Raw genomic sequence first — 16826 nt, forward strand, 5'->3', positions numbered from 1 at the left:
GTGGAGATGAGTTCCGTTTGGAAACTTCCGTGCTGGCGCCTCCCGGTGTTTGTCGGTGGTAACTACAACAACCTCCAGTAGTGTTGAACATAAAGATGCTCAAAATCCTGATTGGATGAGCATTTATGCAACATTTGTATATTGTCATTCACTTTACTTATAGAACCTACAATTAAACACAGGTCAGCTTTTCTCTTAGGAAGTGAACTGTCTGCAGATGGTTTCACATCTGAGCTGTTTATTTTCCTAGAGAATCTAATTGGGCTTGTTTTTGCTACAGTCTGTAAAAAGTTTAAACAATATTACCTATTCTCCAAATGGCCTTATGTGACGAATGGGGTTAGTCAAAGCTGGTTAACCAATTGGGAAAAGTAAGCACCAAACAGGGGCCCCAATAATATAATTAGGGTCAACAGAATTGAATCATTCATTTCTAAAGAGACATGTCAACATAATGTTAACATATTTTTTTTACTTACTATTAAGTTTATTTATTCCAAAGTTGTTTTTGTATTAATCTGCTTTATTTGTGTCTTTCTGTCATGTTAACACTGAAAACCTCAGACAAGGGTTGGTCGAACCTTCCAATATTATTAACCAACTAATCCTTTCAGCTTCATTCCTGTTCATTTTCCAGGCATTTGAGGCTCAAAACAAATCTTTGCCCGGGGTCTCCCCATGTCAAACGTTATGACATTGCAGTTTAAACAGGAAGTTTGGCGTTTGCACAGGAGTGGCATTTTTCCACATTTCACATCACATGGTTGACTTTACCATGCTGCTTTTACATTTTACCACAATATGCCATTGTTTCTTGATGACAGGCAAAAGGAAATCTTCTGCTCAGTGTTATTTTCAGAAGAATACAAAAGTCATTTCAATTATTCATTTGAGTAGAGAAATATCACAAAGAGCATCTTTTCTGCCAATACCGCTGATTGTGCTCACACACATTCACCCCTGGAAACTAGCCTAGGCAGTAACAACAGTGACTCTTTCACTTCCCCCCCACCCATAATTACCCTGCCAGGGTATCAGTTTACATCTTCCACCCTAAGGCTTTCACTAATCTAAGATTTGTCTGAAGCAAATAATCTGTAGTTATATTAGTTTTATTTGTGTTACAGCTGCCAGAGTAACATTTTTTTTCTAATAAGCACAGAACCATTTGTGGTTAAAATGTTCAATTTATTTGTCAACGTATTTACACATTTCCATCCAAATTTATCCTCCACAGACTTTATGTAATTACACTTTGTTCAAATTGATATAACTTAATATAAAATAACTGTTATCTGTGTATTGTGACCCACTGAACCACCACTGAATTAAAAGTATGATAAACATAGTCACACAAACAATTTAAACATAAATACTTCTTTAGACTGAGTTGTGGTTGACCAAAAGGTTCTCTGAGAGTATAGCATACTGTAGTACAGTAATGTGGACACACACAAAAAGGGTTATAAATAAACATACAGTATACTGTCAATATATACACAGGAAATGTAAAAATTCACTGATGACTCATTCTTTGTTGCAGCACCAATGATAGATTTGCCCTAGGAACCTCTATCAAAATATGTAGTGTATCAAAAAATGGTTCATAAATTAAATTTACCAAATCAAAACAAGTACTTATAGAATGTAACCGGTACAAACAACACAAAACCAAAAAAAATTATTAACCTGACATCAGCAACTATTGTAGAAAGCAAATGAGCAGTGAGAGGTAGAGCACCATCTGTCCAGATGAACAGGTCTAAGGGGACAGGACTGAGACGAAAATACCGATGTCAATTAAAGCGAATGATTGGAAAAACGAAATATTGAAAGCAGTAACACATTATCCACATGCTATTGCACTATAATAAACCTTTATTTAGACAGCGCTCCTCCGTAGAGGCCTGGCACACTCCTTCGAGCTAGGTCCTTGTTCAGGATGGTTGGGGGGGTGTGTGATTTTGGAGCCTGGACATGCTGCTGCTAGGTGAGGCCATAACCTGTGATCGGGGACTAATTGTGGTTCAACGTGCAGCCAACCTAAGCACCATCTGAGTGAAAATTAGAAATGCTCAATGCATTTTTTGATAAATATTAGTATACACTGTTCTCCTCTGGCTTCCCTGGCTTGGAAGTTTCTCATAAACTGAGTTCCTCCATGTCGGTCGACTTTTGATCAGACTTTCACAAAGTCCCATTCAGGCTCTCCAACAAACATGACAAACTCCCATGGACACTCATTCCAGCTTGGTGTTCAAGCTCCTCTTTGGTAAGACGGCCATTTTTAAACGGCCTTGCATTTAAGTTGTTAATGAAAAGGTTAGAGGACACTGGCGTTGGCTGTCAGAGAAAGCAGACGGGCTCGATTTCGATACGTCGCTGACTGTTGGGCTTTGTGGGGAATTCCTGTATGTCAACGATGGGTAGCTGACGACTGTCCTGAGTATGGAAGAAGAAATATGACTGGTGCCAGCTGCCATCTTGGATCTGAAAGGGACAGAACAGTAAGGAAGAACATTAGTTCATTAATAGTCCAGATTTACAAAATACATCTTAGTACACTTGGAAATCTGTTGTTATAATTTCTTTCATAAAAATATTAGTAATTTGAGTAAACCAAGAGCTGTATAGTGAAAACATCTCCAAATCAGCCCCATAACTTACAGTAACTTCCATCATATGAACGAGGTGGTGAGATCCCCCAAATGAGTGTTACATAAGAATGCAAATGCACAAATAAATAAACCCTTTTTATGATCTTTGTGTATAAAAATGTCCATCACATCCAATGGTCAGTAAGACTTGGCCACTACCTCAACAGACAAATAACTAAGATAACTCCATAATGTACACATACATAAAAGATTGAGGAGTCGCTGCTTATTACCTTGCACTCATCTTTTAGCATGTGTGGTTCAAGTTGAGTGTCTTTCTCAAATATCTGCTTATTCCAGCCATGAAACTGGAGAGTGGTGTCTTCGGTAGAGCTGAAGCTGCTTGGTGGGCTGTCAGGTGGGTCATTTAGGCAGTGGAGAGTGATGCTGTGGCTGGCCTCACTGCTTAGCAAATGTAGGAACTTCATTTGGACTTTTCCTACGTCAAACTCCATCTGCGGGGGCACAGCACAGAAAGTAAAGGGATCATTCTGTGATCATAACCGCACCGAAGATGAGGATGTCAAACGCCTACAGGGCACGTATGCTGAATTAAAGACAGCATGATATAGATCACTGCTGAAGTTTTTAAGGTTAAATGGAAAAAAAAGAAAAAACAAAAACAACAACAAAATACTTGCTGCAAAGCAAAGAAATGATTTGAGCTTCATTAAACTTTTACCACTTGGGCTTTACCTTATCAGAGGCCAGTGGACGTAAACAGGTCTGTCCACCTGCAGTAAAGTTGCAGAACACCTCAAAGGCATCAGAAGTACAGCCCAGGTTTGGATCAATCCAGAACAACCCTAAAAGACCCCAATCCAAAGAGAGGACGAGCAGTGAGTCGGAGCAGGACAGCAGGATGAAGAATAGTTTAATACTTTACTGCCCATTCCCTTTCAGACACCTCAAACTCTCACCATCTTTGAGCTTGTGTTGACAGTCCAGCAGGTCTTTACATACACGAGCCGGGTTCTCCCTGGTACCCAGAGGCTGTTTGATGCTCTCAATCACACTGCTTAGGTAATGCAGAGTCTTCAGTATCTCAGTGTTCTGGTCTGGCAGGCTTATCTCAGCATTCTGAAAACTCTGGTCAACAATGGTAAAGACCACTAGGTTGAACTCTAAAAATGTACACATCGATTGCCAAAAACTAGCCACCCATCCATATGCTCAACTATCAGCATGCCAGTGAGTTCATCTATCAACCAGTCCACCCATGGGGCCCTTCCTCTACATAGAGTGAATGCTTTAAGGGCCTTACCTCTGTCCTGATGGCAGCGTTTGAATCCGACAGACTGTAGACTGCGGAATCCTCATACAGCCACCTCTGTGGATTCAAAATCAGGTTATAATTTTCAGTTTTCACGAAATATACAACAACCAGTGTCCTGCTGATTATTAAACTAAAACCTGTTAAGCTACACTCCTGTTTCCTGTCTATAAAAAGCATGGAAGTGTCAATACACGTCTGGTTTTTAGAGAAAACTAACATTATCTGAATACGCTTGTAGTGAGGCAAGTATTGCATCAATAAAACGGCACGTTCCTGGTTTCAGTAGGGGGTAGAATAACACGTTCCCCTCACCATAAACATAACAATAATTACAGAATGTGTGTTACCAAAAAGGCATCTGATACTTTTTTGCATTGTTACCATAGTTTGAGCAGGACACAGTCAATGATACAGGTCCAACACACAAACAACAGATATCTGGAGGTTTTTCAGACCTCAATCTCTAGTGAACCAAACCACAAAGGTGCCCTAGAAGGTCTCCACTGACACGATTTGTTAGCTCATCTATAGTTAAGCAAATTTAAAAAATACGGCTTGAGAATTTCCATCCGGCCGTCAGATCTATAGACACTTCTGTTTCTTTCTTTCAAGCATTTTGAAGCTTGCAGAGCACGACGGCTGGGTTTCAGGAGAAACGTAACAGCGTTTCGTCTGAAACTCTGCGTGTGATAAGTAACATGAAGCACTTACTGTCGGACCTGGGGCACCACGCGGTCCCTAAGGGGTGAAAAAAGAAAAACAGAGCAAACTGGTTCACTTTCCGATCAGCTGTTCAGTCTGTGTTTGACTGACTAAAATACAAACTGTATTATTCTTCACAATCAGATACTTTGTGATTATTTTTATATGTTATGTGTAATAAAATCCTGACATGTAATAACAAAGGTAATGCTTACTCTGGGTCCTGGACTTCCCTGTGGTCCTTGAGGGCCCTAAAAGTAGGAGTAAAACTGTGTTAAAATGGGTAAAATAATGTCATAAAAATATCGAACATAGAAAGGATTCATTCTTTTTTTTCTTATTGCAACGTCAAACACAAATTTACCACGTCATGAGCTGAAGGGTTTAAAAAACATTTGTTGTGTAATTAAAGTGCAGCCTCACAGAAAAAGACCAGGTGCAAACTCATGATTTAGTTTTTCCTTCACTTTTCTCTGTGATGCTCAGAAAAAGAGCAGTGGTATTTTTACGGTCCCTCATTGTGAAGGTGGTCACCTACTGCCCCCACCGGCTGGCCGGGAATGTTGTGCGATAACCATCCTACCAAGGGCAGCTGGACTTTATCAAAGATGTTAGTGGGGTTTTTGTTTCTTCAGATTCACATGTGTGAGTGTATGCACATATTTGGCATCGTCTGTTTGGCAAAAGGCTAGAATGACGGGCCCATTCCTGTATACAGTCCATTCGTGTGTGGTAGTGTAAACTGCCATGAGATGTAGACTGAACTGAGATTCTTATTTTAGTTTCTATTACAGACAGACGTGTCTGCAATGCAGCGATTATGCCGATTTCACTGTGGTTTACCATGGTAACATTTTGACAAGGCATTTCCTCAAGAGCGTTTACATAAGAGGATCTCGGAGTAATGCAAGGCCACACAGCAACCGTCCGGAGATACTGGCAGCATTCAGGAGGCATCTTTAAACACCGCCTTCGAGATTTACAGCGAGCTGCTTTGATAACTAGCCGAGCAATTCTTTCTTGCAAGGAATTTGCAAGTCTGACACTTAGTATAATCCTATCATATGTTATATCAGGATGTAAGTATGCATACTATAAATCATTATCATATCATCTTGACAAGCCCTCCGATTGGAACAGATCTTACCATTTCGCCATTGCTTCCTTTTGGACCCCTTGGTCCCTGTGAAAAAGAAAAAAAAAAAAAAAACACCCACAACGTAAATCTATGTGGATTTTCAGCATAGCAGTAATACTCCTATTAGCACATAGTGACTTTTTTAAAAATGTCAATTTTTGTTTATTGTTACATACTGTAGGGATTTCAAAGTTCAGATCATTAACTTGTGATAATGCATGAATTAAATATTTGCCTTGTCACTACATAGGTTAATTCTCAACACACACACACACAAAGAACATACAGGCTTTCCCGTTGGGCCGATCCTCCCTTCAGGGCCTACCGGTCCAGTAATTCCCTGAAAAGAACATAAGTGTTGAAGAGGAATAAATAATCCCACTTGATTACCATTAATAATGTGGTGTGCCTCATTATTAAACTTACCAGAATACCCATGGGGCCTTTAGGTCCAGGGAAGCCTTTCAGTCCCAAATCACCATTCGGTCCCTGTTTGAAACAAAATTCGCTTTTACAATTCAATTTACACGTCTTTGTACAGAGACTGCAAGCTCTAGGACTCTTTGATCATCTTTGGTTCATTCTTATCCATTCCGCTAAATTCTTCTTTAACGGTTTCAAGTCTCTTACCCTTGGGCCTGGAAAGCCCTGCAAACCAACCATCCCAAGATCTCCAGATTCCCCCTAAAAAAGACAAAGACATTCACAACATAGCAAGTGGCCTTGGATTTTACACCCTATTAGCAGTAAATTTAGCATGCATTTGACAAAAACATTATTAAAAAGTATACAAGGACACTCTACACAAATAATTTAATAATTTAAAAGAACTGGGGCACACACATAAACCTATATGATCACCCAGTGTCATATACACGCTGTGGGACTGAGTGTCTGCACTGTACTCTGTCGGAGAACTGTTTTTACAGGCAGTCACTAACATCCTCTAGACAGCTCCACACTGGGCCTAGTGGCTTTGGCCGAGATCTATACACGAGAAAACGTAAAGGGATCGGCCCCAAGGGCCCGAGTCTGCCCTTGATTTCACAACCATCACAGCAGATAAGTAGTGGAAGAAGGATTGAATTTTGTTTGCTTTTCTCTTCTTTCAGCAGAATCACAGAGGTAAAGTGGAGCACCTCTATTCTGGTCTCTGGAGGGTGAGGAGCTTACATAACTTGGCCTTAGCAGGCAGAATGTTTCCGTTCCTGGCCTCACCCAGACCATTTTTTACTCTGGAAAAGTGTCAGACAGATGCATTTTTAACCCCACCACAGTCTGGCTACCTACCAGAATTTGAAGCTCATATAGAGAAGCTTTAAAAATGTATATGAATAAAGTGATCTTTCATTAAAAACCATCCCTAAGGATGGTGTCAACTTAAGGTTATTGTCAAAACCTACACTTTTTTAATTCAACATTAAAAAACATTTTACAATGAATGATTACAGAAGAAGGGATCAATCTGTGGATCAAACATTATACACATGAGAAGGTAGGAAAACAGTTTTACATCACATATTCACATCAGAAGAACTGATCACATATAATTAACAGGAAACAATACTATATCTATACTATCAACATGTCATAATGTCCCTTCAAAAAAGCGCTGGCATCACAACACAACTATTGACACAAAATTATTCCAGGCTAAAGAAATGTATCTGAATCTGATTTTTACATGAAATCCTCACAAAGGTCTGTGTATACTTACTGGTTGTCCTTTAGGTCCTGGGTCGCCCTTCCTACCCTGGTCACCTGTAGCCCCCTCTACGCCTTTGATCCCGGAGGCCCCTCTGTCCCCTGGAAGTCCAGATTCCCCCTAAACCAACAGAACATTTTGCACAACTTAGGAAAATTTTTTTTTTTTTTCCATATTTGTTCTGGATAGACAAAGCGCAACAATTTACAATACATCAGGTGTATTTTCATGGCTGTAGATTCTTTCACCTTCTGACCAGGTGGTCCTCTTTCTCCAGGCAGTCCAGGAAGTCCAACTTCTCCCCTAGGACCTGGACGTCCAGCAGGTCCCTCTTGTCCCACTAAGCCCCTCTGAGCCTAAATAAAAACAACACAGTGTTTCCTCATAAGATAGTGGCAACACTTTTGCTACCTGCATTGTTTATATCCACGTTTACAGGTAGCTTTCTCAGCTTTGGGAGACATGCCAGTAATAAAACTTTTACAATATATAAGTGGCTCTTGGATCAAAGATCTTGGCTCAACAAACGACATTGCAACTCAGGTGATGATGCATAGTAATGCAAATGTAATAGTACTGCAGTGTAATACTTTTCACAATGAGTAACTAAGGCGTTACTTTAAGTAAAAAAAGGATAACATTACCTTTTGGAATAAATCATAATAAGTGCCTTCATGAAAACACATACAGTGCATCCTGAGAGTATTCAGACCCCTTTCAAATGTGTACATTTAGTCTGATACAGTCTGATACTACACTTTTTCAAATGAATTATTTTAGGAATGTTTTTTTTTTTTTTTGAGAATAAAACTGAAATTTTACATTGGCCCAAGTATTCAGACCTTTTTTAGAAGCACCTTTGGCAGCAATTGGAGCCACTTCGAGTCTTTTGGGTATGACGCGAAAGCTTCTGCACAGCTCGGTTGGGGCATTTTTTTTTAATAAGTGGACAGCCATTTTCAGGTATCTCCAGACATGTTTACAGTGTTCAAATCAGGGCTCTGGCTGAGCCACTCTAGGACATTCACAGAGTTGTCCCTAGGCCACTCCTGTTAGAATCGTTTTCATGTTGAAAGGTTAACCTTTCCACCCACTCTGAGGTCCTGAGCGCTTAAGGAACAGGTTTTTATTAAGGAAATCTAGTCCTAGTCCCTGCTGATGAAAACCAGGCGACAAGCACTTGGAAGAGTCCTGGTTGTGTAAAACGTCTTCCATTTGAGAACTATGAGAACTAACCTTTTTTCTAGATCTGTGTCTTTCAATAGTCCTGTCTCTGTCCTCTGCAGACAGTTTCTTTGACTTCATGGCTTTTGCTCTGTTACTGTATAGAGAGGTGTGTCCCTTTTCAAATCACGTCCAATCAATTTATTTTACCACAGGTGGACAAGATGTAGAAACACCTGGGCAACGATTAAGCGAAATGGGAGGCACCTTAGGTTCAATTGTTGCATAGGGTCTTTATACTGAGGCCAATGTCATATTGCAGTTTTTCCTTTTTAATAAAGTTACGGATGTTTCTCAAATTCTGATTTCACTTTGTGATTATGGGGTAATGAGAAAATGATGAATTTAAACAACGGTAGTGACATGCTGCAACATAACAAAATTAAAACAAGTGAAGGGGACCTGAATACTTTCGGAATGCACTGTTTTCAATAAGAAAATGCCATTCATCACCTGTCTTCCTTGTTTTCCTGGTGGTCCAGGAGGCCCAGTCGCTCCTGGAGCACCGTCGGGCCCTGGGTAACCCTTCATTCCCTTAAGTCCCGGTAAACCAGTTGGCCCCTGGAAAATGCCACATAAACTCAATCTCATTCTGAGAGGGATTTACAGACACACCATTATACTTATAACAATATAACGTTTCCACACTAGTTTATCCTCTTAAATAACCAATCGAATCAAAAAATAGACCTAAGTAAAGAGATGGATTCTTGCTGAACCAAAAATAACTCCTATGCACTGTGATCAGGTTTACTCTAGTATACTTGGATCTACAGTGTGTAACATTTCTCAAGTATTTTAGTAGAAATGTGTTGCAAAACTCATTTTATCGCATTTTTAAGGGTTTGCTGTCAATGTCTCTTGTAAAGTCCGAATTAAAGCACTGGCAATAATGCAGCGATATTGGCCCTTATATGGTTTTTGGGGTGGGGCTTGGCCCTCTAAACAGCCACAATTCCAAAAATCTTTGCCTACTAGGTTTTGCAGGATTGTTATTTATTGAAACATAATAATAATAACTAAAACCGGAAGGGCTGTGGAAAGTCTGCTGGAACGTAGCAGTAGAACAGCAACGGGGGGAATGGTACTGCTCATTTTTTGGGGAGTCAAGCCTAAGTAGAGAGGATATAATACTTACTTCAATGCCAGGAGCTCCATTTAGCCCCCTTGCTCCTTTCTTTCCTGCTAAGCCCTGGAAACACACACATGCGCACAAATAATAAAACATACATAAAAAATGTACAACTAATGCAATAATAATGCTATAAGAGGTGAGTGATAAATCTCACTCACCTCTTATAGAGGAGCATACATTTTATTGACCGTGCCCAATATGACTTATTTGGACAAGCCAAGCCCTGAACAAGCCCTGATATTATGGCTGTCAACGTTAATACCATTGCAAATTTATGCAAATGTAGCTTTGTTTTTCGTCACTGGTGCTCTTCAATCCTACACTCCCTGTTTGATGACCTACCTACCTCACCTGTGCAGAGCAGGATTGTGAGTAGGAAAGCTGAGCGATTCTCCAAATTTTATTGGCACTTAAATAGTGCACTTAGTGACGTTAACAGTTGTGAAGTCATAGTTTTGGCTGTAAAGGCAAATTTCTCAAGTTTTTATATTCTGATTAGCATAGAAGTGGACGAATTTGAAACTAATAAACTGACAACAGTGAAAACAGCATATTCAAAAAAACACTAACAGTTTCCAGTGTTTCCTGCCAGACTGCTACATTATTAATATTTCTAATCAGATGGGTCTATTGTACAATATACGTTGCACATGATTGGCAGTGCTCTAACCAAAGCCAAGTGAAATAAATGAATAGAAACACTCCCAGACTACTGAAAATGTTATATAATCAATTCTGCATACAAGCTGTTTCACATGTGGAAAAACCTGTGAGTACTTCACTTAAAAGCATTATGTGGAACTTGATTAAGACGACTCATAGATGTTTCACAGGGGAAATTAAATTATGTAATCAAAAGGCATATCATCAGATTTAAAGTCCAAAGAACATCTACAGTAAGAAAGTTTCAACAGAAAGCTTTGATGGCAATTTTGAAAACCACTATATCTGAAAGCCATTTAACTGCCAGGACAAAAGCAAAACATGTGGACAGACATAAGCTTTCAGTTTTTTCTCCATTAACATTTCACCATCGCTGAGCTGCAATCATCAAGTGTGTTGAACAGGCTCAAATGACAAACAGCTTCAAACTTTGTATCAGCATGCTCATGAGGTGACAGGTGAAAAATGAAACACCAGGCTCTGGCCAAATGTCTGTGGTTGGTCTCTCACTGGCAGCAAATAGGAGGATTTATTTCTTGATATGAACCCAGCCACCCATACCCAACCCTGTTGGCAGTGGCTGAGTGAGACTATGTTAACTGAGTTAGTGATTTAGTTGAGAAAAGAAGGCATTTCACTACAACAAAGAGCAGTCTGGTAACTGAAATATTTTGATGCTGAAACTGTTCATCTTGTTTACAGGTATGAGATCAGGAAAACCATTGGCTTTACTTTACAGTCTGACTGGAAAAATGTATGCTCGTATGCCTTCAAAGGCGATTGTCATGGACTTACTGGAGCTCCCATCTCTCCTTTTGGACCTTGTTCTCCAGGGAGTCCTGGTGATCCCTGAAAAAAGTGTATGAACAATAAGATAATATGTGACTCCACATTCTGTTTACTTGATAAACATGTGCAGTCTTTAAGAAAACCATCTTTGGCAAAGACAAACATGTCAAATTACAACATAATCCAATGTATAGTGTTACGCTGAATGTGCAGTGCTTCTTATTCTAAATCTGAATATTTTAGACACTGTTTGGGCCAACTTCAGAGAAACACTAAGACAAAAAAATATTTATATACTTAGTCTCAATACTGACCCTGGTATTTCTATATAATAACATTTACTGACTTACTGGTGGGCCTTGTGGTCCAATTGCACCACGAGATCCTGTGGTACCAATATGGCCCTGAAACAAATTTTTTAAATATAATTACATTTGATGACATGTCTGTAAAAGCTAACATTTACAATTCATTCTCCCATTCTTAACTGAAAAAAAAAACAACATTACCATTATACTATCAAGATAGACCACAGGTGTCTGTAACTAAACACGACTGATAGATTCTGCTCTCACATGAAGTGAAATAAAAGCAAGGAAGTACCTTTTAGCGTATTTCATAGCTGTCTGGGGAATGAGCATTCAATTGCCAAACTAAATATTAGCATTTTTTTTTTTTTATGACTTTATGGTTTATCTCCAGTAATGCTTCCCAGGGCTGCACTTAAAACAGTTAGACAACTGTTAGCCAACAGTTGGGGCCGCGAAATGAGAAACAGTACTTAATGACTCATATGCACCTCCCACACTTTTTATTAGAAGTACATTTACTGCCATCCAGCCTACGAGAGCAATACCTAAGAAGACAATCTACCTAAGTGGACGTAAGAAATGTCTTGACAGGGCTGGAAAAAAATGTGTTTTTATAAAAGAACCCTATTGCATCCGTCTTTTTCTTCATTACAGTGTAGACACATTTTTAGTCTGGAACACCAAGACCACTGTGACTGTGTCTGTATGCACATCTGCGTGTGTGTATAATTTTTGGAGCAAAGAATCCGTGACAAAAACACCAGATTTCCTCAGCCTTATTCATGGGAATTATGCAATCCTACACAACTTGTGTGGTCCGCCCCTACCTGACCAGAGCAGGATTTCAATAGTGCACTAAAGGACTACAAAAAACAAGTAGACAAACACCTCGAGCACTCACTGTGTAAAATGTCTGTCTGAATGATGTAATTGTTTTGTCTACCTGATACCCTTCGTCCCCTGGCTCTCCACGTTCTCCTCGTTCACCCGGGGGCCCCTGTGTAGACACATATGCACACACTCTATGGCTGTGACCTGTGGTTCTGTATCTTTACTAATGTAAACTGGAAAGGTGGAATTTCACCACAGATCCTACTTTTAGATCATTCACATTAACTTTCACTTCTGATGTCAATCAAGTGTTTAAGGATTAGAATGGAGAGTTTAAAGGAAAGCAAGACCTACTGGTTCACCTAAGGGCCCTGGTGGTCCTGGGGTCTTATTGTCATCGCCTGGATAACCCTGGAATGTAACAAACCAAAACATTATCATACATAGTGTACATGCATGCAGACCTACAAATGTGACTTTGAAGCAATTTGCATAAATCTACCCATTTATTTATTTGTTAAAATTAGTTCAACTCAAACACTAGTTTAGGTAACAAATTACCTTTTCACCTTTTGGCCCTGGTGGTCCAGTGGGGCCAGGCTTTCCAGGGTGACCCTAAAAAACCCAAACATCTTATTATTGTTCCTAAGGATTCAGTAATCCTTTTCCTTGCTACAACATGTTGTTGAGGTCCACCTTGAAGGCTGTCAGCATATTAATCAGAACTGTTTAACTATAAACACACTACCTTGCAGAGAAGCTCTTACATTGTGTCACTAAAGGATTTAGGGTTTGGCACAGACTCAGGAATCACTCAGCAACAAAAGTCAAGTGTAAAGGAAACCTGAGACCCTCTGCACATATAAGCACATGTTCAGAGTTTGGGACAAAATTAACTTGAGGCACTGTGTTCATATTATGCAACCCAAACCCAGTATTGTTGGCAGTGACCAGGCTTTCCAGGCCTTGGAGTTGCCTTGAGAAAAAAAACTAGCTACATTGTATTATTTGGATATTTAACAATACGGAATAATAGAATATAAATCTAAATATATATACCATAAGGATGACAGGAATAGGTACGTCAGCTAGAATGATCAACTTCTTCTAAGTGGATTTAAATTTGATGTATAAAGCAGATATAACACTTTTGACTTGATCCACGTTCTTGGTTTTGGTAACTGATCAATTTCTGAAACATCCCACATCTGTTTTGGGTAAATGCACTGTATGTCTAGTATACACGTGTATCCATGTCATATGTTCTTTGTACGAAACCACGGCCTGGAAAACTCACTGTGTATCCTGCCAGTCCTGGTTGCCCTTCTATGCCCATGACTCCAGGTTGACCCTGGAAACAACACAGAAAACACACACAACAGGATGCTGTGAAGCAGTTCTAGCACTGTTTGTTTTGCTTTTTTCCTTCTCTGTTTCAGTTAAATATAACCTTGGCCATAAACAGACACATGTGCAAACTGAATCCAGTGATCATTATGACTAAGCTGTAAATCCTTTCTCCACAGCTTTCACAACATGGTGTTAGTGGTTGCGCTGAGAATCTTCTACGAGGGAAACAAAGCGAATGTCCTTCGGCTAGATTATGCAAGACGAATCCCCAAACTAACATTTAGAAAAGATTTGCTATTGTGATGTTTAGTATCAAATCTAAAAATTGCCCCTAGGTGTGAATGTGAGTGAGAATGGTGGTCTGTCTGTGTGTGTCTCTCTGTGGCCCTGTGAAAGACTGGCGACCTGGGGGTACCCCGCCTCTCGCCCGAAGACAGCTGGGATAGGCTCCAGCCCCCCCACGACCCAAATAGGATAAGCGGCGACAGATTCTGGATGGATATTTAGTATTAAAAATACTACAACACAAAATTAAATACTAAGACTATTGCATTAACTACATTTCCTGAAGTATTTAACTAAAACACTACATGAGTCTAACTTGCACCATATTTAGGTTTCTACATAATACATAGTTATTTTAACACATGAAACATAATAGCTGTACTTGAAGCCATCTTTTCCTTAGCTTCAAAATGTTTGAGAAGAAAAGGTCCTCACAGGTTCACTCTGTTCTGAAGAACAAAAACAGGTTAATTTCCAAACCTGCCTCAGTCTAATCAGGTCGGTTCTCAGTTTACTGCTACAGATCTTGGGTCTTGTGTGTCGACATATCCAATACCTGAGTTGATTCATGAATACCCAAGAGTACATGGTGTCAGGTGAGCTCTGAGATGGGAGACAACTAATGAGATTTCTGAACTTCAACGCTCACCTGGGCTTTGTTCTGATAACAGAAGTGCAGCTGAGCTTATTTTAAGAGCTGGGAAATACCTCATTGGTTACAAGATATTATACTGAGATGGTACATTAGATAGGAATATATACAGTTGTCTTTGAAACAACACACAATTAATTTTCATTTACACGATTTAGAATTAGTGACATTGGATTAGCCTTGGATGTATATTTCGGTCAGGTCTGGCTGGAATCTTACCTGTATCTTAAAAGGTTCAGGCAGGTTTTCTATGGGTATGTTTTGGGTTAAGTCCAAAATTATGAATCTGTGAAGAGTTCTAGTTCAAAGCCACAATAAGATTTTGCAAATTCACTATTCCCTACATGTAAGACATTCACATGCAATTAGATCAGAGAGAAAAAAGGCAAGAAGAATGATAACTAACTGGTGGCCCTCGGGTTCCCCTGGCACCTTTTGGCCCTGGTTCGCCTGGCTGACCAATGTCTCCTCGTGTGCCTATTTCACCAGCAAGACCAGGGGGTCCTCTTTCTCCCTATACAGGTGTAGCATAATAAAAACGATAAAAAAGCAATGACAATAACAAAATGGGATATATATATATATATATAGGTATATATGGAAGTAGTGACATAATCCAAACACAGCGTTTAACCACCTTTTGCTGTAGGAATCATACATTTGTGTAAGAAAACATGTCCATCAATCTATCAAACCATTTGTCTTCTGTCTCACTTCCAGTTAGGTACTTACTCCCCACTTGAGTAAACAGCTTAACATGCAACCAAAATAATAGGTGCATGAAACGAGATGACTCAGTGGTTCTCTGGAACTACTTGAACATCAAAGTACAGTTTTGGTTAGTGTACTACCTTTCCCGGCTGTTTAGCTGGTGGCAGTTAAGCTGCCAGGAAACATGCTGCACTGAAAAAGTGGCGGTAAATGAGTCCCTTACCTTCCTCCCATGTCGTCCCCTGTTCCCTGGGGGTCCCAGTTTTCCTTCCGGTCCCTTTACAAGGAAACACAACAGAATAACACACATTTTCTAACTCTATTTTATATTCAGTGTCATTGACAACTGCAAACTTTAAACACCATCGGATCTCTTTCTTCAGCAACTTTAGCTGAACTCTAACATTTAATTTTGTCATATTTTGGATTCAGTTTCAGTTTGTTGACTGTTCTTCAAAGCACAAGTAAGCAAATCTGATAACATATAAACACCAACCTGCGGACCCTCATTTGGCAGCATCTTGACAGCAGGCAGTTTTACAAGCAGATGTGCACAAGATGTGATCAACAACTTTGTTGTTCAAAACCTTTTACCAGATTGTTTGGCTTTCAAAAACGTGAGGTAAAAATAGCTCTGTGAAGCACCTTTTCAACACCGGTGACCTTCCCGCATTTAGACACTGTAAAACATCTACAATCTGTGACAAAGTCATGCCCCAGTAACAAAAGGACTTGAGAAGGCTGACCCCTGCTGGGATCCTGAGGCATTATCTGGTTAAGAGGGCTACTGTATGCTACTCCATGAGTTACAGTAATTTAAAGATCTAATGGTGTTATTTTTATTTTTTATGATGACTAATACCTAAAAGGCTGTGTAAAGAGTGGTGAAGAATTAAAGGTAAAGCATAGTGAAGCAGGAAGCGGGAGAGAAGAATGGGTTGATTTTATTTAAGTTGCATATACTAGCTTTAAAACTGACAAACGTACACGAAAGCCTTGTTTCCCAGGCTCTCCGGGTGGTCCTGGGGGTCCAGGGGCTCCTTCTATCCCTTTATCACCTGGCTCTCCGACGGGCCCACGATCACCAGGTTCACCCTGACAGAGGTAGAGTAGCAAACAGCCAGAAATGCCAGAATGAAATATTGTTAAGTTATAATATATGAGTAATCTTGCATAAACAGACGTGTCATCTTGCGATATAATAAAGCTGACAAGCTTCTCTTCCTCATACATTCAAATTGTGAAATTGTAAGGAGGGACTTGGTTACTAAATGAATAGAAATCTCAGTATATGAATAGGGTTAACTTATTTAAATCCTGCTAATTCTCTTTGATGAAGTACAGCAAGTGGAGTCTATTATAAACTCATTACTACTGTTGCTTTATGGGGAACACAA

The 16826-nt window shown here is 39.7% G+C and overlaps 1 protein-coding gene across 1 annotated transcript in view; it reads right to left on the reverse strand.

The window, feature by feature from the left end:
- Positions 1 to 2183: 2183 nt before the first annotated feature.
- The window catches only part of LOC137131920 (collagen alpha-1(XXIV) chain), a 76177-nt gene continuing 61534 nt past the window's right edge, over positions 2184 to 16826 (reverse strand). The window contains exons 37-60 of the mRNA XM_067513806.1: positions 16417 to 16524; positions 15653 to 15706; positions 15125 to 15232; positions 13729 to 13782; positions 12993 to 13046; positions 12786 to 12842; positions 12544 to 12597; positions 11640 to 11693; positions 11296 to 11349; positions 9841 to 9894; positions 9156 to 9263; positions 7727 to 7834; positions 7491 to 7598; positions 6404 to 6457; positions 6200 to 6262; positions 6060 to 6113; positions 5783 to 5818; positions 4851 to 4886; positions 4645 to 4671; positions 3922 to 3987; positions 3578 to 3746; positions 3354 to 3463; positions 2891 to 3112; positions 2184 to 2490 (exon numbers count right to left, since the gene is read on the reverse strand). Coding sequence (XP_067369907.1) covers positions 2347 to 2490; positions 2891 to 3112; positions 3354 to 3463; positions 3578 to 3746; positions 3922 to 3987; positions 4645 to 4671; positions 4851 to 4886; positions 5783 to 5818; positions 6060 to 6113; positions 6200 to 6262; positions 6404 to 6457; positions 7491 to 7598; positions 7727 to 7834; positions 9156 to 9263; positions 9841 to 9894; positions 11296 to 11349; positions 11640 to 11693; positions 12544 to 12597; positions 12786 to 12842; positions 12993 to 13046; positions 13729 to 13782; positions 15125 to 15232; positions 15653 to 15706; positions 16417 to 16524 — 1956 coding nt within the window. The 3' untranslated portion in view covers positions 2184 to 2346. The remainder of the gene's footprint in view (positions 2491 to 2890; positions 3113 to 3353; positions 3464 to 3577; positions 3747 to 3921; positions 3988 to 4644; positions 4672 to 4850; positions 4887 to 5782; positions 5819 to 6059; positions 6114 to 6199; positions 6263 to 6403; positions 6458 to 7490; positions 7599 to 7726; positions 7835 to 9155; positions 9264 to 9840; positions 9895 to 11295; positions 11350 to 11639; positions 11694 to 12543; positions 12598 to 12785; positions 12843 to 12992; positions 13047 to 13728; positions 13783 to 15124; positions 15233 to 15652; positions 15707 to 16416; positions 16525 to 16826) is intronic.

Source organism: Channa argus, chromosome 8 (genome assembly GCF_033026475.1).
Source record: "Channa argus isolate prfri chromosome 8, Channa argus male v1.0, whole genome shotgun sequence".
NCBI lineage: Eukaryota > Metazoa > Chordata > Actinopteri > Anabantiformes > Channidae > Channa > Channa argus.